The 24,191-nt window shown below is 37.7% G+C and overlaps 1 protein-coding gene and 1 long non-coding RNA gene across 3 annotated transcripts; one reads left to right on the forward strand and one right to left on the reverse strand.

Moving 5' to 3' along the window:
* On the forward strand, positions 1-21,624 carry DDX52 (DExD-box helicase 52). 2 transcript variants are annotated; one of them, XM_059048633.2, is made up of 15 exons: positions 1-135; positions 1,210-1,408; positions 5,487-5,614; positions 6,599-6,784; positions 8,414-8,557; positions 9,237-9,348; positions 10,170-10,242; positions 10,737-10,940; positions 13,335-13,425; positions 14,851-14,973; positions 15,107-15,257; positions 15,427-15,502; positions 17,683-17,754; positions 18,332-18,424; positions 21,084-21,624. In XM_059048633.2, exons 1-15 carry the CDS (start codon positions 49-51, stop codon positions 21,139-21,141), a joined length of 1,797 nt encoding a protein of 598 aa, XP_058904616.1. In that variant the 5' UTR covers positions 1-48; the 3' UTR covers positions 21,142-21,624. The 2 variants fall into 2 exon arrangements, with proteins under 2 accessions (XP_058904616.1, XP_066876874.1); XM_067020773.1 differs by lacking the exon at positions 17,683-17,754.
* Positions 15,288-24,120, reverse strand: LOC136793168 (uncharacterized). The gene is made up of 4 exons (XR_010838069.1): positions 24,069-24,120; positions 21,781-22,021; positions 16,667-16,742; positions 15,288-15,432 (listed from the first exon to the last, which is right to left on the reverse strand). It is a non-coding gene; the product is annotated as an uncharacterized lncRNA (long non-coding RNA).
* Positions 24,121-24,191: the final 71 nt, after the last annotated feature.

Genomic DNA, 24,191 nt, shown 5'->3' on the forward strand with positions numbered 1-24,191 from the left:
GAGTCCTCTGCGCAGGCGCAGTGGGACCGCGGAGCTTTCTGGGAAAAGATGGATGCTCACGATCTGTTTCGCCGGCTCGGCGCGGGGGCCAAATTCGACGTGAGACGCTTCTCGGCGGACGCTGCCCGATTCAAGGTACTGTGTGCAAGGCGTCAGAAGCCCGAGTAACTGAGAAGGGGCAGGTGCCGGAGAAGGAACTGGCTGCTGGGGGAGCCGGCACTCGGAGACCTCGTGGCCTGGCTGTGGGGCATTTTCCCTCCCTTGGCGTTCAGCTTACTGCAGCCTTCTGAATGAACTCTTTTTCCCATCCTTCTGTAGACTTGGTTGGGTCTAGCAAGGAAACGTTTCCTCCCGGCCTCCTTTCTGAGTTTATTCAAAGCACAGTTAGAATCCTACTTTCAGAAGTTATCTTTTCTCTGAAACTGATGGAAAAGAATTTGAAAAACAGAAACAGCCCCAAACGGAGAGAACAGATGATTTCACTGTAGTCTCTCCAGGTTTGTGTTGGCATGCGTATGCCTTTAGTGGGCATGTTTTTTTTTTTTATTCCCGCAACTCCATGGCGTGTTAAGTAACCAATGAGAAGAGCGATTTAGAAATGGGAGATCTTACATAGGGAAGTAGTGAGAAATCGGGAGTAGTTAGGGCCCAGTTGTGGAAAATCTTGAATATCAAGATTTCTTGGTATTGGGACTAGGGACATTTGTGTGTGTGTGCAACACGTGTGTTTCTTCTTTTCTCTGTCTGACGGCATAGCGTAGTTGTTAAGAGTTTGAACTCTGGAACCAGATTATTCAGGTAAAATCCTGGGTCTGCCAGTTACTAGTTTTGAGACCTTGGTCAAGTTACTTAACCTCTTAATGCCTCAATTTTCTCATCTGTAATATTGCTATTTCCCTCGTTAGAGTTGTTGAAGGAAGAAGGAATTTAATATATCTAAACATGCTTAGAAATCTGCCTGACAGCATGTAAGTGTTATGCTTGTGTTAGTTGCTATTATGATGATTATTATTACTTTTATAAGGTCAGAAAAGATATCATCTTGGATTCCAATTGCCCAAACATACACTTGTCAGCTCAAACAAATATTTGGTGAAAGATAAAAAAAGATGGGGAGTCACTGTACCCACACCCTTACAGCCAACACTGCTAGGGTGAAAACAGTGCCAGTCTGTCTATAGATTTCATTTGAAATTTTCTGGGTTTTAGATAGGAAAAAGGAAATATGACTTTGGTTCTTCGGAGGTGCTACAGGGACTGGACTTTTTTGGAAACAAGAAGTCTGTCGCAGGTGAGTGTGAAGCATCAAGAACTCATCGGGAACTACAAGATGAAGAGAAAAATGAAGAGAGCCTAACTGAAAGGAAGAGGGAGCAGAACAAGAAAAAGAGGAAGAAGGTGACTTCAGGTTCGTGCTTGATGTATGGTTTTTTTCTTTTTTTTTTTTTTTTTTTCAGTTACAGAAATTATGCAAGCTTATGATTACACCTCAGACAGTATACAGCTATTTGTCAGTGGATGGCATTCAGGTTCTTTCCAGGTATTTGTGATTACAAATATTTGCTACAATAAGATACCTGTACATATATCTTTTTGTACAGGTGCTGTATGTCTCTAATTAGCATCCTAAACGTGAATTCACTAGGTGAAAGGGCATGTGCATTTCTTTCTTTGAACAGTTGCAAAATGACTTCCCACAGCCATGTCAATGCTGGATACTGTTGGTCTTAACATTTTAGCCAGTCTCATGAGTGAAACTATTTTTTAATTTGTATTTTCTTTCTTTTTTTTTTTTTTTTAATTTATTTAATGTATTTATTTTTGGCTGCATTGAATCTTTGTTGCTGAGCGCAGGCTTTCTCTAGTTATGGCGAGCAGGGGCAGCTCTTCATTGCGGTGCGTAAGCTTCTCATTGGGTAGCTTCTCTTGTTGCAGAGCAGCGGCTCTAGGCTCGCCGGCTTCAGTAGTTGTGGCTTGCAGGCTCAGTAGTTGTGGTGCATGGGTTTGGTTGCTCCGCGGCATGTGGGATCTTCCCAGACCAGGGCTCAAACCCGTATCCCCTGCATTGGCAGGCGGATTCTTAACCACTGTGCCGCCAGGGAAGCCCCTGTATTTTCTTGATAACTGGTGAGGTTGAACATCTTTTCATAGGCTTTGTTGGATATTTACATTTCAAGTTTTGTCACTTGTTTGTTTTTATACCTTGCCTGTTTTTCACAAGGTTTTTTTCTGTACTCAACAATAGGAGTATTTACCTTTTTTCTTTGTCTATTACATCTATTAAGTTTCCTAGCCATTTTACCTTTTTAATGAACTAAATACTTACACATGATTTTAAAAAGTTATGCAATGGTGAAAAGTAAATTTTCTTCCCACTGTTTTGTCTCTAGTCCTCTATTCTCCAGAGGCAACCACTGTTAATTAATTTCTTAGGTATTTTCCTAGAGATATTCTTTTCACATGTATTTATACCTCGCTTAAAACATGTGAATGACAGTGTACTCTGTATGCTGTTCTGTTCTGAACCTTCCCTACCCCTACTCCTTTTATAAAAAATGATATATCTTGGAGATTGTTTGGAATGAGTAGGAAGTGCATTGCCTTGTTCATTTTAACATAGCATAGTATCCCGTTGTATATTCCATAACTGATTTAACAAGTTCCTATGTGATGGACATTTAGTTTGTTTCCTCACTTTTACTGTTACAGTGTTGCAATAAATGTTTTACTTTGTGTGTATGTGTGGGTATATCTGTCTGATAAATTCTTAGGAGTGGAATTTCTTAGTTAACAAGTCATGTTACTTTCCTGGCTACAAGGAAGTTTAATAAAGCCTTCCACCGAGATGAATTGAAAAAAGACCTGACACCAGCTTAGGTTGCCCTGTTTTCCTGGGCAACCAGAATCACACAGATATGTCCTATAACCATTTAGCAACAAGTGTGGATAGACATATATATAGTTTTAATTGGAAAATTCAAGATCTTGTGGATGAGTAATGATTCAGGTCTATTAATGCCAACTGTCTCATGAAAGGGAGCAAAATTTTATTTTTTTAAGAAGTCTTTCCAAAAAAAGAAGTCATTCCAATTGGTGATGCCCACCAGCGATGTACGAGTTTCCTTTTTATATTAATTTGCTTCCTCATGTAGTGTTGCACCTTTTTCCTGTTAATATTGTTCATCTGTCTCTTCTTAATTTGTTAGGCCTTATATATATTAAGAAAATTAGCTCTATTCTAGCATGCTACGTATGCAGATATGTTTTCTAGTTTGTCCCTTGTCACTTATCATCTTTATTTATTTATTGCCATTTTATGTGTTAAATTTATCTTTTCCTTCATGGTTTTTTGGTTTTGTTTTTGCATTCTAAGCATTAAGCTTATTTTTAAAAAAATTCTCCCATGTTTTCTTATTTGTAGTTTCATTTTGTTATATTGAAATCTTTGACCCTCTGGGATTTTATTTGGTATAAGGAATGAATGAGGAACTAATTAATTTTTTTCCAGATGGCTAACTAATTGTCCTAATATATTGATATTACATCTTCTCCCCGTTGGATTTAAATACAACTTTTGTTGTAACTTATTTCACATATATATTTGGGTCTTTTGACTCTATTTCATTTATTTCTAATTCTGTATTCCTACACCAGTAGTAGCTTGTGTTAATTAATGTGGCCTTACTTTATAAATTCCAATAGAGTGGTATGGCATACTCTTTTTATTGATTGGGCAACTGGATATTTTCTCCCTAAAGTGATCTATAGAGTCAGTGCAAACCCAGTTAAAACTCTCGTAGGCTTTTTTGGTAGAAATTGAAAAGGATTTTTTTTTTAATAAACATGCAGTTACCATGTGACCCACCTATTCCACTCCTAGAATTTACCCAAGAGAAAGGAAAACGTGTGTCCTCACGAAGACTTGTACACAGGTGTTCATAGTGGCTTTATATGTAACAGCCCCAAACTGGAAATGACCCAAATGTCCTTCAGCAAGCGGAGAATAAACAAATTGTATATCCATACAATGGAATACTACTTGTAAATAAAAAGTTAAAATTATTGATACATGCTCCAACATGGATGAATCTCAAAATAACTATCCTGAGTGAAAGAAACCAGACTAAATTTATTAAATACTATATGATTCCATTTATATAAAATTCCAGGAAAAGAAAGCTAATTAATCAACAGTGACAGGAAACAGGGGACTTCCCTGGTGGTGCAGTGTTTAAGACTCTGCTCTTCCACTGCAGGGAGCACAGGTTCAATCCCTGGTCAGGGAACTAAGATCCCACATGCTGTGCGGCACGGCCAAAAAAAAAAAGAAAAAGAAAGAATACAGGTTGTTACCTAGGGGTGGACTGATGCATTATAAGGGGCCACAAGGAAATTTTGGGAAGTGATGGAAATAGTCTTAAATGTGGTGATGGTTTAACAGGTGTATACATAATGTCAAAATGCATCACATTGTATACTTTAAATATATGCAGTTTATTGTGTTGGTTGTACATCGGTGAAGTTGAAAAAATTTAAAAGAAGTTCCAGAAGTAGTCGTTGCTCACTACTCTTCTTAGAATTTTTTAGGTATTCGTACATATTTATTTTCCCATGTAAACTTTAAAGTCAGCTACTCCAGTTACCAAAACAATCCTATCATTACTTTTCATTGAGCTAGTGTTATTTATAGCTTTAGTGAGAATTGCTTTCTTTATAATATTGAGTAGTCCTTAAGTATTGTGTTGTGTTTATTGCTATTATAAGTGAAATCTTTTCTTGCATCATATTTATTTTCTAGCTGGTTGTGGATAGAGAAAAGCTGGCTGCCTCATTGACATCTCTTATTGTTTAAATAGTTTTTGAATTAATCCCTTATTGTTTTCAAGTGTACATTTAGGTATATATTACAAAGCTGAAATAACTAAAAAGAAAAAAAAGGGAAGAGAGTGAGCTTCAGGGCTCTGATTTTACCAACACACAACTTGCTTCTCCTTTCCCAATTTTTTTAAAACTTTATTTATTTATTTTTATTTTTGGCCGCCTTGGGTCTCCGTTGCTGCGTGAGGGCTTTTCTCTAGTTGCAGTTCGCAGGCTTCTCATTGGGTGGCTTCTCTTGCTGCAGAGCACAGGCTCTAGGCGCGCGGGCTTCAGTAGTTGTGGCACTCAGGCTCAGTAGTTGTGGCTCGTGGGCTCTAGAGCACAGGCTCAGTAGTTGTGGCACATGGGCTTAGTTGCTCTGCGGCATGTGGGATCTTTCCGGACCAGGGCTCGAACCCGTGTCCCCTGCACTGGCAGGCAGATTCTTAACCACTGCACCACCAGGGAAGTCCCTCTCCTTTCCCAATTTTTATACCTCCTATTACTTTCTTTCATCTATTTGCAACCACTAGTACTTTCTCTTTTGTTTAGTGTGAGGGTATGGCCTGTTTGTACCACTTAAGAATGTTGCCCTTAAAATCTTTTAATTTTGAAAAAAAATATTTTAGAAATTACTTCTCAAGAAGTTTCTACTATACAGTGGATATCATCTGTGGAAGCAAAGATTGAAGATAAAAAAGTTAAAAGAGAAAATAAACTAACTTCAGGAAAGTTGGAGCAGCTCAGAAAAGAAAAGGTTAGAAAAATGTCTTCATCCAATTGTTTTTCTGGCCTAATGACTTTTTCACTATCCTTGGGTTATTCCGTTGGTAAAAGCGAGTATGGTTTTGTTTAGAAGATTACTTGTGTTAGATTAGATTTTACTTTAATGGAAACTTAAAGCAAAGTAGTATTTGTGCTGTGGCTGAAATTTTTAAAGTTTAAAATTCTTGAAAGTATCTTGAAATTTTGAAACTTAGATCAAAATTGATGATGTGTTTAGAATTAAATTTTTTAAATTTCTTATTCCCTTTTGATAAATGTAAAATTGGCCCCCTTTCTCCTTTATGTTAAGCTCACACTGGTTTAGAAGGATTTCCTCTGACAGGGATTTGAGAGTTAGAATTCTTAAGAAACCTATTTTATAAATTAGGACTAGGAGGAGTAGAATTCAGAAGAAATGAGAAATATGCCATTGTCGCGTTTGCTGCGTTCCTGCCGTATTGCAGGTGGAGAGTATTGTTCAGCTCATTTAGTAGTTCTGAATCTAGAATTTGGCTGTCTGGATCAGAGAATGGGAAAACAAAAAAAATCAACATTACTTGACTCTGCTTTTGGCACTCAGTCTTATTAAGTAGAGTTTAGGGTAGATCATTAAAAAGCATTGCCACTTGTCTGCTAAGTGCCATATAAAGACAATAGATTGATTCAGTGCCTGCCTTCTAGAAGTTTATATAAGATTGTGACTGTGACAGTAGCACGTTAATATGAACACATTATTCATGGCATTGACACATTAATATGAGGAAAGTGTGGATAGATAGGTTTCATTGTTATGAAGGTCTTCCTTCTATGAAAGGGCACAAATTATACCTAATATCTATATCTTGTAGGGATTGGAATTTAACCAGAAAGTTTCATATGTTACTAAAGCTTATCCCAGAAACCGTTACTGTTGCTTTACAACATCTGACAATGTATTTGACCACATTCATGGCGACTCCTTTATTTCACTTTTCAGATAAACTTCTTCCGGAATAAACATAAAATTCATGTCCAAGGAACTGATCTTCCTGACCCAATTGCTACATTTCAGCAACTTGACCAGGAATTTAAAATCAATTCTCGACTGCTTCAGAACATTCTAGATGCAGGCTTCCAGATGCCTACGCCAATCCAAATGCAAGCCATTCCAGTTATACTGCATGTGAGGATGAAGGCCTGTAAATGAGTATGCGTGTGTGTGTGTGTGTGTGTTCATTCTCTTTCCTCTGTCTTTGAAATCTTCCTTTCTGCCTTATCTCCCCTTGTTGAAATCCTACCCTTGCTTTCAAGGTCCATCTCTAATACCTTTGCCTCCGTAAGATTTGTCTTGATCACTGCTGCGAGATGTGATCTTTTTCCTTTACCAACACTGTTTCCCCTACCACCCAGTTCTTCATGTGTTTTCTTTTTCTTGCAACATTTGTCTTACACTTTACTGTGTATTTGCACTAATTATATTCATCTTTTCCATTTAACTAAGAGTGTTAATCTTCTGAGGATAGGGACTATGATCTGTTTTTTCATCCATGATTTAGTTTGTAATATTCAAGAACTATTTCAGAAATACAGAATTGTTATACATAACTTGACTTTGTTTTTATCCCAGTACTTTTTATTATTGAAGTCTATTTAAGTACCCAAAACACGCATAGATTTTAAGTGCACAGTTCAGTGAGTTTCAACAGTGCATACCCTATGTAACCATCAACTCAGTGAAGGTGTGTAACATTTCTGTCACTCCAGACAGTTCTCTCATACCCCTTCCATTCAGTCCTCACCTGACCCCCGCCCAGAGGTAAGCACTTTTCTGGTTTCTATTGCCATGTTTTAGTTTTGCCTCTTATAGAATCATATAAGTGGAATCATTCATTATTTACTCTTTTTGGTTTCTTTCACTCTAATACTGTTTCTGAGATTCCTCCATGTTGCGTATATCAGTAGTTTGTTACTGAGTGGTATTCTGTTGTATGAATATACCATAATTTGTTTATGTGTTGTTGATAGAGGTATGAGTTAACTTAGATTTTTGGAAATTAAGTTTTTCTGAGGTTTCTTTTTGTAGTGGTGAGAGCTGACTTTTTTCCCCAACATAACCAAGATGGCCTTCAGTTCTAGTAGCCAAAGGATATGAGTTCCCTCTCTCCTCATCCATACTAATCCTTTTCATTTTCTTTGGGAATTGAAATCAGAATATATTTGAATGATGTTGTTGACTAACATAGTAAATTTGCTTTTAGTTTTCATTTAAGGCTGTTTCTGTAGTGACCTTCACTTAAAGCTTTAAAAATCACAGTGACAAAAAAAATAAATAAATCACAGTGACTTTTTGAAGATTGTCACCTATAAATGACTCTGTCACTCAGGTTTTTACCACTTTTTATTTCTTACTTTTAGCCGTTCTGTTATTTGTTAAAACGTTCCTTAAGGATGGAGCAATGCAGATATCAGGCCAAAAAGTTGGTTTTGTAATTTTGCTTTGATAAAGAGGTTTAGGGGAAAGAAAAATTGAAATAATGGAAATAAGGTTGTGAATCATCTTTGAGTTTTAGTTATCTACTTTCTTTACCCAGTTCAAATGAACTTTAGTAATAATGCTCAGAAACTCTGTTGGGGCTGTTGTAGTAGGGGTGGGTAGAAAAGCAAATACGGGATAAGTTACAAGAGTGATGGGAATGTGAGTGTTTGGATTTATTATGTATAATTTTGTTATTTTTATGGCTGGTAGCATTATTTGACTGGGCTCTGAAAAATTTATGTACTCTTCCTTGTACTTAATATACTCTGTTTTTAGGGTCGAGAACTTCTGGCTTCTGCTCCTACTGGATCTGGAAAGACTTTGGCTTTTAGCATTCCTATTTTAATGCAGCTGAAACAACCCACAAACAAAGGCTTCAGAGCCCTGATTATATCACCAACACGAGAACTTGCCAGCCAGGTATGACTGGTAGTTTCTGAAGAGGTTGTGTTTGTGTTTGTCAGTCATCTTTCTTATTTGAGGGTAATAGAAAGGTCCAAAAGAGTAAGGCCTGTGTCTTTCTCATGGTCATGTATTCTGTTCAAAGCACACTTCTCTGTATCTTACTGCATATGGGCAAGTCTTAAGTCTTTTCAGCTTTATGAAATATGTTGTTCTTAACATTTATACTTTGGTATATGCTCTAAGATCCTTGAAGTTGGAAGGCTACTATAATATATAGTTCCCCTCTAAAACTTTTTTTCCTCACCCAGAAAAATGAAACCTCATTTCAGTTTTCGAGAAAGTAAAACTATACAATGATCCACTCCACCCTCCCAATGTGCTTAATACAAAATACATGCCAAGTATGAAACAGTTTTGTAACAGTACTGTATTCTACAAACAATACGTAACAGAATGGAAGAGTTTTGGTTTTATCTCTTGGAACTAGTTTACTAGACCGGAAGAAACTACTAAATCTTACTTAGTATTGACGTTCCAAAATGCTGAGATTCCAGGTTAATCTACAGATTACTGTGGGCTTAATTTCAGGTATTTATGGGTTGATAGTAGATTTATTTTGTTAATAATGAAAAAGAGACTATACATCTTATCCAAGTATTTTAGCAGCAAATGTTTATATCATTTTCTGTTTTAGATTCACCGAGAGTTAGTAAAAATATCTGAGGGAACAGGATTCAGGATACACATGATCCACAAAGCAACAGTTGCAGCCAAGAAATTTGGACCTAAATCATCTAAGAAATTTGGTAAGGGGTTCATGCTTGAGATGTAAGGGATTTAGAAATTACAAGTATCCTAATTGCTACCTAGAAGTTCTTAAAGTGTAGTTAGTTTGATTTTTAGAAAAGCTGAAAGAGATCTCCTCCTTCCCCCCACCCAGTAGTTAATATAAGTATATTCCAGTGGTTCTCAACCAGAGATGATTCTGCCCTTCACCCCCACCTCACCCTCTACCCCAGAGATACTTGGCAATATCTGGAGACATTTTAAGTTGTCACAACTGGGGAGAGGTGCTACTAGTATAGGGACAGAAGCCAGGGATGCTGTTAAACATCCTGCAACGCACAGGTCAGCCTCCTATAACAAGGAGTTGTCTGAACCAAAATGCCAGTAGTGCTGAGGTTGAGAATCCCTGCTTATTCTATTGATAGTTAATCTGCCATGGAAATATTTTGCAGATAAGACTGGTTTACATCCCTATTCTTAGATCAGCCAGAGAATCTGTTTTACTTGTCTTTTATCTTGAGCTTCTGAGTAAAATTGCATTTAAGGAAAGTATTTTCCTGAAAAACAAACAAATGTTTGATAAGCAAACTGGTGGATTATAGTATTCTTGCCTCTTAGAAGCTGAGAAGGCAGATCAAATAAAAGGAGAGTAAGGATATAGTAGTTCGTGCTATGATGGATTAAAAAAATATGTATATTAGTTTATTGTGTTGTTGGTGTAGTGCATATAACCACTTCTCCCCACCTGAGGTTATTAACGGAACTTCAGGAGACTTAATCCCCTAATTCAAGAGGGATGAATGTTGTTTTTGCAATTTGTACCATTTATTTTTCCATATAGATATTCTTGTGACGACTCCAAATCGACTAATCTATTTATTAAAGCAAGATCCTCCGGGAATAGACTTAACAAGGTACTTTACTTTAATAATGTCTTTTATGTGTGTTTTTCATTAAATTGATTATATTTTGTCCTCAATTACTTGTATTATTGCTCTTCGGAGCTTTCTATGTTGATGCTGAGAAAAATGGATTTCATTAAATTTATAGAAAAGTAACTATTCTGGTCTGGAAGAAAGTTAACAGATTCTGATAAGCAGTTAGTACAGAATTCCCCTAGAAATTTTCACATCTTTCAGCAATGGTGATGGCGTTCATAAGGTTTATCTGAGCTGCTGTCATTGCCAGTGGAACCTCATATCTTTGGGGCTAATGGAATAGGTACATTAATTTATATTTATCTTGTTTTTACCTTTTTCTTGCTTATTTTTCTTATACCTTTTTCTGGTATGATATGTAGATCTGGGAAGCATCATTGTGGTTTGACTTCTTCATGTGTTCCCACAGGTAGTGAAGCATCTTGGATCTTTCAGTTCAACACCCACAAGTGTTTTTTGTTATTTCTTAGTGTTGAATGGCTGGTAGTAGATGAATCAGATAAACTGTTTGAAGATGGCAAAACTGGGTTCAGAGACCAGCTGGCTTCCATTTTCTTGGCCTGCACATCCCACAAGGTCAGAAGAGCTTTGTTCAGTGCGACTTTTGCCTATGATGTTGAGCAGTGGTGCAGACTCAACTTGGATAATGTCATTACTGTTTCCATTGGAGCAAGGTAATTGTTCTTCCACATTATCCCACTCATTTCTTTAAAAAAACACAAGTCATTATTTTAGACTAAAAGAGATAGGTTGTGTGGCCTAAGATTGATAAAAAGAGTTGGACTGAAAGAAATATATGCTTTAAAGTCAAGATTGATTAAGCATTTTCTATTTTAGAATAATCCAAAGGGAGATTCTCATATTGTCATATTGATGTATCTATCCTCATGCATTTAGTTGGTTTTTCCAATCCACAAAGTATGACATGAGCTCTGTGGCCACCCAAACGATTTAATCTCGCTGATGGCTTAACAAAGTAGGGCCACGGGGAAGGAAGCTGATGTTACTGAGCCACTTGATTTATAATTGCTTTTTAAAAATATTTTGGGGAGCATTTATGCTAAATGGTAGAGAAAAGTCTTATGAAATTATGATATTGCCACTTGATATACTATAATGCAACACATGAAATGGTCAGAGTGAAGATTGTAGCTATATAAAAAAGTGCTTAGGGGCTTCCCTGGTGGCGCAGTGGTTGAGAGTCCACCTGCCGACGCAGGGGACATGGGTTCGTGCCCCGGTCTGGGAAGATCCCACATGCCGCGGAGCAGCTGGGCCCGTGAGCCATGGCCGCTGAGCCTGTGCTCCGCAACGGGAGAGGCCACAACAGTGAGAGGCCCGCATACCACAAAAAAAAAAAAAAAAGTGCTTATAATACCATGTTAAGTAAAAAAAGGAGCCAAATGAAATAGTAAAGAATATCCTGTCTACTTTCAACATAAAACTCCTGTGTATAAAAAGAAAAATAGAACAGATTAACCATAAACATAATTATAAAGGCAGATAACAGAATGGAAAAAGTATTTACACATGGTATAGAGTGTTAATAAAGCCTAAAGATACCTCACCCCAACTGTTTGTCAATAAATAAACCTTTGCTAACCATTAAGAAAAAAATTTAGGCATATGTAACAACCCCCTTTAAAATGTTCTCATTTTACCCAATAATTTTACTTTTAGAAAGATTTTGTAAGCAATTAGACACATGAAAATTTATGACTAGAACACAAAATGTCAACGTTTATTCTAAAATGGTAGAATTGTGGGTAATTTATTTTATTGTTTATGTCTTTATTTTTTTAAATTTTCTTGAGATAACATTTTTATAATCATAACAAAACATTCAAAGACCTAAATAGACGTTTCTCCAAAGACATCTAGATGGCCAATAGGCACATGAAGACATGCTCAGCGTCACTAATTATTAGAGAAATGCAAATAAAAAGTACAATGAGGTATCACCTCAGACCAGTCAGAATGGCCATCATCAAAAAGTCTACAAAGAATAAATGCTAGAGAAACTAACACAACATTGTAAATCAACTATACTCCAATAAAAATTTTAAAAAGAAAAAAGAATAAATGCTGGCGAGGGTGTGGAGAAAGGGAACCCTCTTACATTGTTGGTGGGAATGTCAATTGGTGCAGCCACTATGGAAAATAGTTTGGAGGTTCCTTAAAAAACTAAAAATAGAGTTACCATATGGTCCAGCAATCTCAACTCCAGGGCATATATCCGGAGAAAATTATAATTCGAAAAGATACATGCACCCCAGTGTTCATAGCAGCACTGTTTACAATAGCCAAGACATGGAAGCAACCTAAATGTCCATTGAGAGATGATGGGTAAAGAAGATGTGGTATACATACACACACACACACACAAATACACACAGAGAGAGGAATATTATTCAGTCATAAAAAAGAATGAAATAATGCCATGCAGCAACATGGATGGACCCAGACATTATCATACTAAGTGAAGTAAGTCAGACAGAGAAAGACAAATATCATATGATATCACTTATATGTGGAATCTAAAAAGTGATACAAATGAACTTATTTACAATGCAGAAACAGACTTACAGACAGAAAACAAAGTTACAATTACCAAAGGAGAAAGGCAGAGATGGGGATAAATTAGGAGTTTGGGATTAGCAGATACAAACTACTGTATATAAAATAGATAAACAACAAGGTCCTACTATATAGCACATGGAACTATATTCAATATCTTGTAATAAACTATAATGGAAAAGAATCTGAAAAATAATATATACACACACACACACACACACACAACGGAATCACTTTGCCGTACACCTGAAACGAATACAACATTGTAAATCAACTATACTTGGATTAAAACATTTTTAAAAAGAACGAATAAAACATTTAAAAATAACAACTTTGTCTTTAAGTTAAAATATAAATAATTCGGTACTTATATTGACAGTGGAAAAGGTCATTCTGTTGGAGTTATGTGTAAATTTTTTCATTTATTTAGAATTCAAGGGGGGAAACAAAAATTGGCTCTTGCAAAACTACAAGGGATGTTTTCTTCTTAGGAATTCTGCAGTAGAGACTGTAGAACAAGAGCTTCTCTTCGTTGGGTCTGAGACTGGAAAACTTCTGGCCATGAGAGAACTTGTTAAAAAGGTATATTTGGACTACATTCTTGAGTTTTGTTAATGTTCACCAAGCCTTGTATTACTAGGTGTAATATTACTAGCAATTACTTGTATTACTAGCCTCGGAAGACGGATTTATTATGAGCACTTAACTTCCTGGCAGACCCTTGATTGGGGCTCTGCTGGGTCTCCCGCCTCCTGCTGGCAGTTTTGGGGGTCTCTCTGTCCCAGCTTCTCCCTGCCCACACCCTAACTCCCATCCAGAACTGGCTGCAGGGCTCCCAGCTCTCCTCCCTGTCACCAGGTAGGGTGGTCAGTGCTGTGGCCTGGGTCCCTGAGCTGTGCTATTGAGGGGGTCCTGCTGCAGGATTCCTGGGTGGGGCCCCCTCTGTGCCCTGGCTGTTTCCATGTTTCAGCTGAAATAAAAGGTTTTAGAAACTTTAAAAAAAAAAAAAAAGGGGGGGGGAGGTTGAGTGCTATTCCTGCGTCATATTTAGTAATCCAGTGGTAAATTGGTAAGAAGCACATTGGAGCAACTCTTGTCTCAAAGGGGAGAGGCTCTCCTCTCAGAATATATTAAGATTTCTGTTCCCAGCTCGGGGTAGGCCAGGGAAAGACCTACCTGCTGCCCTGAATGCCTCCTTTTTCCACACCAGCACACTGGCGGGTTCTGTTCCAGACCACCACAGTAAAGCCAATGTCACAATAAAGTGAGTCACAGGAATTTTCTGGTTTCCCAGTTTATAGAAAAGTTATGTTTACAGTATATTGTAGTCTATTAAGTGTGAATAGCATTATGCCTAAAAAACAATGTACATACCTCAACTTAAAAATACTTTATTGCTGGGCTTCCCTGGTGGCGCAGTGGTTGAGAATCCGCCTGCCAATGCAGGGGACACGGGTTCGAGCCCTGGTCTGGGAAGATCCCACATGCCGCGCAGCAACTAGGCCCGTGAGCCACAACTACTGAGTCTGCACGTCTGGAGCTTGTGCTCCACAACAAGAGAGGCCACGACAGTGAGAGGCCCGCACACTGCGATGAAGAGTGGCCCCCGCTCGCCGCAACTAGAGAAAGCTCTCACATAGAAACAAAGACCCAACACAGGCAAATATTAATTAATTATTTTTTAAATGACAGCTATTACATTTTAAGAAGAAACAAAAATGTTCTGAAGCACAGAAGCAATCAGATGATTATTTCAAAGAGTGGGCATCCATTGCTGTAGAAAGATGAAGGGGAATTAATTAGACAAGATTATTGGAATTAGATGGAGAGCCTGTACTCCACAACAAGAGAAAGAACCCATTGTAGAGAATGTATGGTGAGGAAGAGAGAGGCAGACTTGGACCTCTGGTCTAAGAAATTTGTCAATTTCTAAATTAAAATGAACTAAAATCATATGAAATACTGCAGTTATATTCTTGATTATGGATTATGTATGCTTTCTTTTAGGGTTTCAATCCACCTGTTCTTGTTTTTGTTCAGTCCATTGAAAGGGCTAAAGAACTTTTTCATGAGCTCATATATGAAGGTATTAATGTGGATGTTATTCATGCAGACAGAACTCAGCAACAGGTAAAGTCAAATGCATACTTTCAAAGCAATAACGAACAACTAAATTTTTTTTAATTGGCATTAAATTTATGAAGTACTTGTTTTCCATTCCTAGAGTGGTACTAAAACATTTAATATATGTTCTGTTAACCAGAGAGATAACACAGTCCATAGCTTCAGAGCAGGAAAAATCTGGGTTCTTATTTGTACAGCCTTGCTAGCCAGAGGGATCGATTTTAAAGGTGTGAACTTGGTCATCAACTATGACTTTCCAACCAGCTCAGTGGAATATATCCACAGGATAGGTGAGTCGTGTGCCCCACCCCTCTACTCACCTCTCTTAGCACCACTACCCGTCCCTTCAGCATGCTCACGTTTTTAGTGCTTTGAAAATCCAGTGACTTGCATATGTGATTCTTGAAGGTCCCATTTCGCCCAAAAGTAGGGTTTTTTTAATGGTCTGATTTCTCTTAGGTCGAACTGGAAGAGCCGGGCATAAAGGAAAAGCTGTTACATTTTTCACTGAAGATGATAAACCATTATTAAGAAGGTAAATTAGGATAAAACACTTAGCATTAAGTTGGCAAAATTGATTCATTATTCTCATACACAGTTAACGGATAATTACAAAATGGCTGTGTCCCAAATTCTGTTATGGTATTAGTCAAACAAACCTTAGCCATGAAAAAAAGAAAAATGATCAAAGGGCCTCGTTTTTGCCCTTCCATTGTTAGATTTTGGAAGTATTCACAATGGAATAGTCATTAAGTTTCAGACTCATGAGCTTCCCTGGTGGCACAGCGGTTAAGAATCCACCTGCCAATGCAGGAGACCACGGGTTCGAGCCCTGGTCTGGGAAGATCCCACATGCCATGGAGCAACTAAGCCTGTGGACCACAACTACTGAGCCTGCGCTCTAGAGCCTATGAGCCACAACTACCGAGCTCATGTGCCAGAACTACTACTGAAGCCTGTGCACCTAGAGCCTGTACTCCACAACCAGAGAAGCCACCTTAATGAGAGACCTGTGCACAACAAAGAGTAACCTCCACTCGTTGCAACTAAAAAGAGCCCACACGTAGCAACAAAGACCTAATGCAGGCAAAAATTAATTAATTTTTTTAAAAAGTTTCAGACTCACAGAATTCTCCCAATAGCCATCACTTGATATTACTCAAAATGTAATATTAAGGTTTTGGGATTAATTAATAGTTTAAAGTTAACCCCTGAGTCTCTTAATAGCCCCGTCAAAATGATCTCTTAGCATGGGTGTATTCTTCCCATTAGTCTTAGGGGCAGCTGGAGTTTTATGTTTAGTCCCAGGATCACCTGTCATAGAGGAAAAACTGTTTTAGTAACACACTCTCATATTCAACTGTAGCCCCTTGAAGCCTGGGTAACCTATGATAGATACACTTTTAGAATCTTATCTTAATTTAGCCCATCGTCATAGATTTTAATATAGAAGCTGAGTTTCCTACATTTGGGCTGCCTACAGAAATTTTAGGCTGATGATAATTGGCAACAGTTCATATTTCTAACAAATGAAGTTGAGTTGTGGATGTAGGCGGTTTGTACTTTATTCTGTTTATCAGTTTCGGCGAAGATTTTGCTTCATGCCTTCTGAGCCTTGGCTCTGTCAGCCTTGATTTTGCTGTGATCAGACTTTCACATGTGGTGTGTAGGGGAGTACATTCCAACAGCCTATATTCACCTGAGTTCTCAGCGACTCCAAGCATGTGCATCTGAAGACCCCCATATCAGTGCAACTGTGTACCTCAGTTTTCCATCTGGGAAATGGATATAATGGTAGTATTTACTACAAAGGGTTGTAAGGATTGAATAAGTTACTACAGTAAGTCCCCTACATACAAACAAGTTCGGTTCCGAGAGTGCGTTCATTAAGTCCTGTTTGTTCATAAGTCCAACAAAGTTAGCCTAGGTACCCAACTAACACAACAGGCTATATAGTACGTACTGTAATAGGTTTTAATAGTTTTCATACAAATAATACATTAAAAACAAACCCCAAAATAAAACATTTTTAATCTTACAGTACAGTACCTTGAAAAGTACAGTAGTACAGTACAACAGCTGGCACTTCTTAGCAGTACCAGCTACATCACCGCTGCTTTTATGCTTGCTTCCGGACATCCTGGGCTTGAAACAAAGATACTGTACTACTGTACTGTATACAGTACTGTACAGTAAAGTACACAAAAGCACAACCCCTTGTAGAGGATGTATGCATATGACAATGTACGCCAGACATGTGAACTAATTTACCTGATTGGGCATGCGAATGCATGTTTACATCTTTTGAAAGTTCAAAACTTGAAGGTTCATGTGTAGGGGACTTAACTGTATACATGAGAAGCTTGAGACCATGTCAAGCCTTATCATTTAATAAATTTAAGTGTGACTCTGACTTCAGTCAGCGTCTCATCCAATACTGGGCTTAGTAGCTTTTTAGGGCTTGTTAAATATTGAGTAGAAACAGCTGCTATCTAAAATTTTCATCAAGACATTGATTTTAGTCCAGCAGACCATTCTCTCAGTAATCCAATATGACTGCATCTGGTAATAATTGGTAATAATTTATCAGAACACTTTACTGGATTACTTTTTTGTTTGTGTAGTTTTAGTTCCTCTTGTATTGTGCAAAGGGTTTATGTACATAAACATCAGTTTGACAAGATACAAATTTACGTTTACGGGTACCTTTTTCAGTGTTGCCAATGTTATACAGCAGGCCGGATGTCCTGTCCCAGAATACATAAAAGGTTTCCAAAAGCTACTAAGGTACAATCTTTAATTTACCTGGAGCTTCTCTCTCTCTCTCTCTCTCTTTACATATATATTCTTGATTTCACACTCTTATACATTATAGTTCTAATAATACTACTATTTTTAGAACATTTCAAGATTAAAAATTTTCCTTTTAAATATTTGTGATTCCTGTCTGTTCTTTCCCTGCCAGTTTTTCATCCTTGAAATTTTAAGTATTCAGATTTTTAAAGTATTATTCAACGTGAGTGAAATATGCTGAGATTTTGTTCTAATTCATAAAACTGGTAAAAAGCAGTTAATTGGCCAAAATCAAACTTTGGTGTTTGTTAGCACAAGATATAAGAGTGACACATGACATATTTTAATCATAATCAGTGCCTTTTAAAAAATTGGTTGAATTTATCATCCCTTTGGGTTACCTCTCTAGATGCTGTTAGGTAACCTAGTATATTAAAGTGTATACAGTGGTGTCACTGTAAACCTGTAAGTGGATGAAGGAAACGAATTTTGTGAACCAAAGAACCAAAACTAGTTTTAGCTCTTTTAAATTAAGTTGCACTTAATTCAGTTCTTTCTTTGTAACTTTCAGTAAACAAAAGAAAAAGATGATTAAGAAGCCTTTGGAAAGGGAGAGCATTAGTACAACTCCAAAATATTTCTTAGAAAAAGCTAAGGATAAACGGTAAGTATATGGTAAAAGTTACTGTTTGATTCTGGCATATTCTTATAACCCAAGCATTATTTTTCCTTAGGATAGATTTTTAGGAGTAGAATTTGATAGGTCTACAGTCCATTATAGAATGTAATAAAAGTAATATATCTTAGGTTGCCTGTGATTTGGAAACTTGGATAATTCAATCTTGGAATTTTTCTTTATCTGTATATTAATGATCTGTTTTTCTCCATCTTTGAAATTATGATTTCAATTCACTATGAATTAGAATTGCACTGTCCACCATCTCCACACAGCCTGTATCTGGGCACACTACTGAGGCCAATAGTTAGGACTGCTGACTCACATTGATGGAGTCTTCCTTCAAGCTCCATATTCTGGGCAGGATTTCAGTAGGATCTTGGGCTTATGCTGAAGCACATTGTAACACCTCTGAACAGTATGACTTGGGTAAATTTGTAGTCATTTAGCTGAGTTTTTGAGGATTTTAAAGCATAGATTTTTTTTTTTTCTTAGCGTACACACAGGACTACCTCTTTTGCCTATTACTGCCAGGAAACTACATGATTTCATAGGGGTGGGCTAAAATATTCTGCACAGTACTATTCTTTCCACTATTTAAAGAGAAATGACACTCTTCAAATTCTGTCAGTACCAATTAATATATAACATATATAAAATGTAGGCATTTACCAAGTAAATGTCCACCTGTCCACTGTCCATCTTCAGTCTTACTACATATATAATATGTAGTAAGGTGTATGAATGGATGTAAAATGGGACCCCTTTCCTGATGTTAGGGAAAGGAGATTAATATACATGAAAAAAATTAGAGAATAATTTTTAAATAAAACAAGTTTAGAGAAGGGAAAAAAATCATTATGGATTGGTATAGTTACAGGAAGTTTCAAGGAAGTAGAATTATGTTCAAGGATGGGTAAAATTTAGGCATGTAGAAGGAACAAGGTGAACCCAGGAGAGAAAACCTGTACTTTCCTTCTGAGTGAGAGTCTGCCTGACATTTTGTATTGATTGTGGGAAATAATGTTCAGCCCCAGTACATAGACTGTACAGAGTGTCCCAAAGGGTTTGGTGGTTTTAAGCTTTAATAACTTGGGAAGAATAAATGTTAAAACCTTACAAAACTACATCATTTGAAAGATTATTTTAATTTAACTTGTACTTATTCAGTTTTGTGCGTTCTTAATACATTTTTATTTTTATTCTTTGTGGCAACAGTTCCTGGGTGACAGACCAGTGGATAGGTAGAGAAGGTTGCCCTGCTTGGTCACCTTATCTGTCTCATTAGACTTTTTCTTGTGGTGGTCTGCTGCAGAATTGTTGCGTACACATCAGAACCTCATTCTTTGGGTGATCTTAAAGCTAGGATTGGAAATGCAATCCTTTCAGGCACTGAGCAGCAGCTGATAAAAGTTTTTACAAAGGTCGAAAATTGACTAGAGCATAAGATCATGGCTGTGTTGAACTGTAATAATAAAATCAATATCTTAAATAATGACACTTTAATTGCTGATTTTTGTAAGTTTGTAGCTTTTATGATCTGAGGTTATTAAAACTTAAAGCTGCGCTAAGACTTTGAGGACACCTGGTATAAACCTTGTCACTAGCCCCCTGCTTAAGATGCTTTGGTTCTCTCTCTATTTTCTTCACATTTAAAGGCCATACTTCTTAACATAGCATACAAACAAGACCTGATCTGAATCTAGCTTACCTTTGCACTGTAGATGTTGCTTTAATGATCCTACCCACACCTGTGGCCTCAACTCTATGCTGATAAATCTTAAGTCCATATCTTCAAGCCCAGCTTCCCAACTGAGCTATAAACCTGAAGCCTGTTGCCTAGTGGGTGTCACTTCAGGCACTGCAAACTCAAACTGGTGTAGTAGGGCGTAGGGGAGATTGGATTTGGAGCCAGAATAACTGGCTCTAATAACACCTTTTCCTGTGTGATTTTGGACAAGTCACTTCACCTCTCTAAGCCCCTTTCCCCCTATATATAATGGAAATAGTTATATAAATAATACCAACTCTGCCACTCAGAGTTGGTGGAGGATTAAATGAACTGATATACATCTAAGAACTTTGCATTACTATACTGTAGTATGTGAATATTGATGATTTTCTCAAAACTTTTTTTCCTTTTCCTGTGTTAACAGTTAGTTGATGACATTCACCATTCACCAAACTCTAAAATCAGACTGTCATGTCTAAAATTTTTACCAGTGTCATGTCTAATATTTATTACCAGCGTGTGATGATCAGCAAGTTACTTAACCACTCTACCTCATTTTCCACATCTGTAAAATGAGGATAATAATAGAACTTCTTTGTAAGTTAGGAAGACTATCTGAGTTGATACATATAAATGACTTATAAACTATCTGGCATTTAATCAATGTGAACTCTTCTTATTAATTCAGGATCAGAATCTGTCTTTTATACCATGTTGTAGTTTAGTTTACTGTGGTGTTTCTGTCTCACTTAGGTGGATGTGGTTTTCTAAAGGGCAAAGACACATCTTTGTGTTCCTAGTGCCTCGTATACTTGATTATACAGGAGGTTTCAGTAAATGTTTATTAAACTGGTAGAGTTTTGGAAAGTACATATATCTAAAATTTCTAATTCAACTTTCCTTTCATTGTCACAGGAAAAAGGTCACTGGTCAGAACAGCAAGAAGAAAGTAACTCCTGAGGACAAAAGTTAAAAACAGACTTCTAAAAAGACTATATCACAAATGTGATTTTATGATTCCAGCATGAATGTTGTTTCCATGGAATACATTGTCTTATAATCACCTGTACCAAACATTTGAAATCAACTACAAGAACATGGGACTAGTGAAAAATGATCCTAAACTATCAGTGTATCATGTCAAGTTCCAATTCATAGGTGATTTTTTAAATGATTATATAATGGAAAAAACATTCATGTGGTTTGAATCTAGAGCAATGCTTCTTACAGAAGAACAAAAGTTTATGCTAAAAATAACAACACTCAAATGTGGTGAACTGGATTTTTCTCTTCCAGTGTGGAGGAGGGTGTCATGTATGCTGTGGAGAGGCATTTGGAACCACATTGTGAAGTAAAGTCTTGAGGTTGAATGCCCCTTCCCACCCACTTTTTTTTTTTTGGATGGACAAGAAGCAGCATGAGCTGTCTACCAAGAATAAACCTACTGCTCTCTTTATTTCACCGTTTCTTAATTCGTTGATGGCCTTTTGTGATATGAGCCACAACAAGATGCCTATTATATGGCTGGTTATTCAAGTTCACTAGGATTTTAAATTCTTTGATCTATATATAAGTATCTTTTACCTCATCCCTATTGTAGGTCAGACCTTACCTTCATAATGTTGCAGCTATAAGATTATGGTCAGCTTCTCCCTTTCTTACTTCATTTTCCATCATTTAACCATGTTCTTTCCTGTCTCTTTCCATTTGAGATGACTGCTCGAAAAGTGATAAAACATTTTATCCTGATAAGGAAGAATGTTCCTGTTACTTGATCCACCTCTGGCTCTGTTCTCTTACAGCTTATCTTTCCTAAGGCTTTATGGCCCTTCATCCGGATAGTATGCAGGTCTCTGCCAAAGGTAAAGGATTATGATTATACAGTGATAGAGACTATTCACTCTTAGCAGATTTTCCTCAGTTGCTACTTTTGTACCGTGGAATAAAAAATCTATTTCATACATGTAAGGTACTTAGAATGGTGCCTGACATGAATTTTAGTTATCAGTACTGTAATACTATAATATAGATAACCTTTCCTCAGCAACATTTAAATTAAACTTATTTCCTGTATTCTCAGTCTTTTATTCTAGAGTCAGGATGGGGAGACTGCAACTTAAATATTTTAGATGAGACAAAAATTGTTCATCTTCAGAATTTATGTAAGTGGAGACCTATTGCTACAAGGTGCAAGAAATACAAGCCTGTGCTTTTTTTGTTCTTGCAAACAGAGCCTTGACTCAAAATATATTCTGGAAGTACGTGTACTGGTGCCACCTATTTGCCAGTTGTTTTAAGTTCTTTAATTTCTCAGAGGTTCAGTTTGTTTGTGAAATTGAGGGTCATACCGACTATGTCTCAAGATTAGAAGTACCTAGCACTGTACCTGACACGTCATAACTTCACAAAATATATTCCTTAACCAAACATTATATATTTGGTTAGGAATACAAGTCTTGGTAACACAGTCCCTGCCCTTACAGTGTAGTGGGCATAAAGTAAAGGAACAAATAGTGCGGTAGATGCCGTGTTAAACATAAGGCCACAATGCTGAATCATCACAGGACAGCATCTAACCTGGACTGGAAATACCGTGGAACGCTGACATCCTGAGTCATGTGGTCTGTGATCTTTGAAATACTCCCTTCATTTGACTTTATTTCCTCTTTTTTTAAAATTATTTTCTCCTGTGCAATCACCCATCCTTAAAAGTGGCTACATAAGCCTGTAGCATCTTGATTTGTCAATGGATTAATACTGAATTTAGTTATATATCAGTTTATGTTGATTGGAACATCTGCTACACAGTTCCATCTAAAGAAGGGGAGGAATGAAGTTAGTGGACAATTATGGGGGGAAAAAGCATAATTAAATAGCTAGCTCTAGCTGAAATGAGCAAGGACTTTGAAGTCAAACACCTTGGATTTTGATCCTGGTCCTGCTGTTTTGCAGCTGTTTGATCTGGGTAAATTACTACTTCTTTTAACCTTGATTTTCTTATCTGTGAAATGCCAATACTAGCTCTTAGGGACACTGAGGATTTGAAAAAATGCAGTAAAGTTCCTGACCAGTGATTGTGCCCAATAAACGATAACTATTATTCCAAATTGTTTCCCAGTAAAAGCCCTGAGGCAAGAGTAAAAGATAAAGCTAGTTATAATCCGTTACTTGCTGGTAAGCAAACTCCACTTGAGGGCTTGAAAAAGTTTACATTCAACTTTTATATTTACCTACAGTAGTTTGATTAGAAAAAAAAAAACACAGTGAAAATATGCCCAGGTAGGTTCGGAGCAATGAACTTTTCCAAGCACCACCGTTTTGGCCCTGATTGTAAGTATAGGGAAAACGGGGATTACCAGGTGGCTAAACACCTTCGGCTTTTAGGGTGGGTACCAAAAGGAGGCTGCCGAGTTCCTGGGAAAAAGTAGAGCTCATCACTAATCGGCGCTGTGATGCTATCAAAGGGACATTCAAGATCCATCTATTTGTGTAAAGAGTAACAATAGGGCTTCCCTGGTGGTGCAGTGGTTGAGTTTGCCTGCCGATGCAGGGGACACGGGTTCGTGCCCCGGTCCGGGAAGATCCCATATGCCGCGGAGCGGCTAGGCCCTTGAGCCATGGCCGCTGAGCCTGCCCGTTCGGAGCCTGTGCTCCGCAACGGGAGGGGCCACAACAGTAAGAGGCCCAAGTGCCCAAAAAAAAAAAAAAAAAAAAAGTAACAATAAAAGAACACCCGTGTACCCACCATCCAGGTTAAAAAACAGGACTCAGTGTACTCTTCCCACTAAGCAAGACGATGGTTTTTCAAACGGAGGAATGATGACGCCTTGCCTGAGAATGAATCAACTCCCCTGGAGCCAGAACCAGACCACCCCACCAGCTCCTGAAGTAGAATTGTACCTGGCGGGCCCTCAGCTGTGGCCGGGTCACGTGATGAGGGAGCGCAACTCCTCCCCCGGACGCGAAGGGTCACGTGGGCGCGCGGCCCCGCCCCGTCGCCCAGGCCGCGGCGAGGTGGGGTCC

The sequence above is a fragment of the Kogia breviceps genome, chromosome 19 (genome assembly GCF_026419965.1).
Source record: "Kogia breviceps isolate mKogBre1 chromosome 19, mKogBre1 haplotype 1, whole genome shotgun sequence".
Classification (NCBI taxonomy): domain Eukaryota; kingdom Metazoa; phylum Chordata; class Mammalia; order Artiodactyla; family Physeteridae; genus Kogia; species Kogia breviceps.

Bases quoted from the DNA above. Each gene is read 5' to 3' on its own strand.
- DDX52 (XM_059048633.2), top strand. From the start codon at position 49: ATGGATGCTCACGATCTGTTTCGCCGGCTCGGCGCGGGGGCCAAATTC. The intron at 8,558-9,236 runs GTATGACTGGTA...TTTCTGTTTTAG, and splicing joins CACGAGAACTTGCCAGCCAG to ATTCACCGAGAGTTAGTAAA. The intron at 14,974-15,106 runs GTAAAGTCAAAT...TCTGTTAACCAG, and splicing joins CAGACAGAACTCAGCAACAG to AGAGATAACACAGTCCATAG.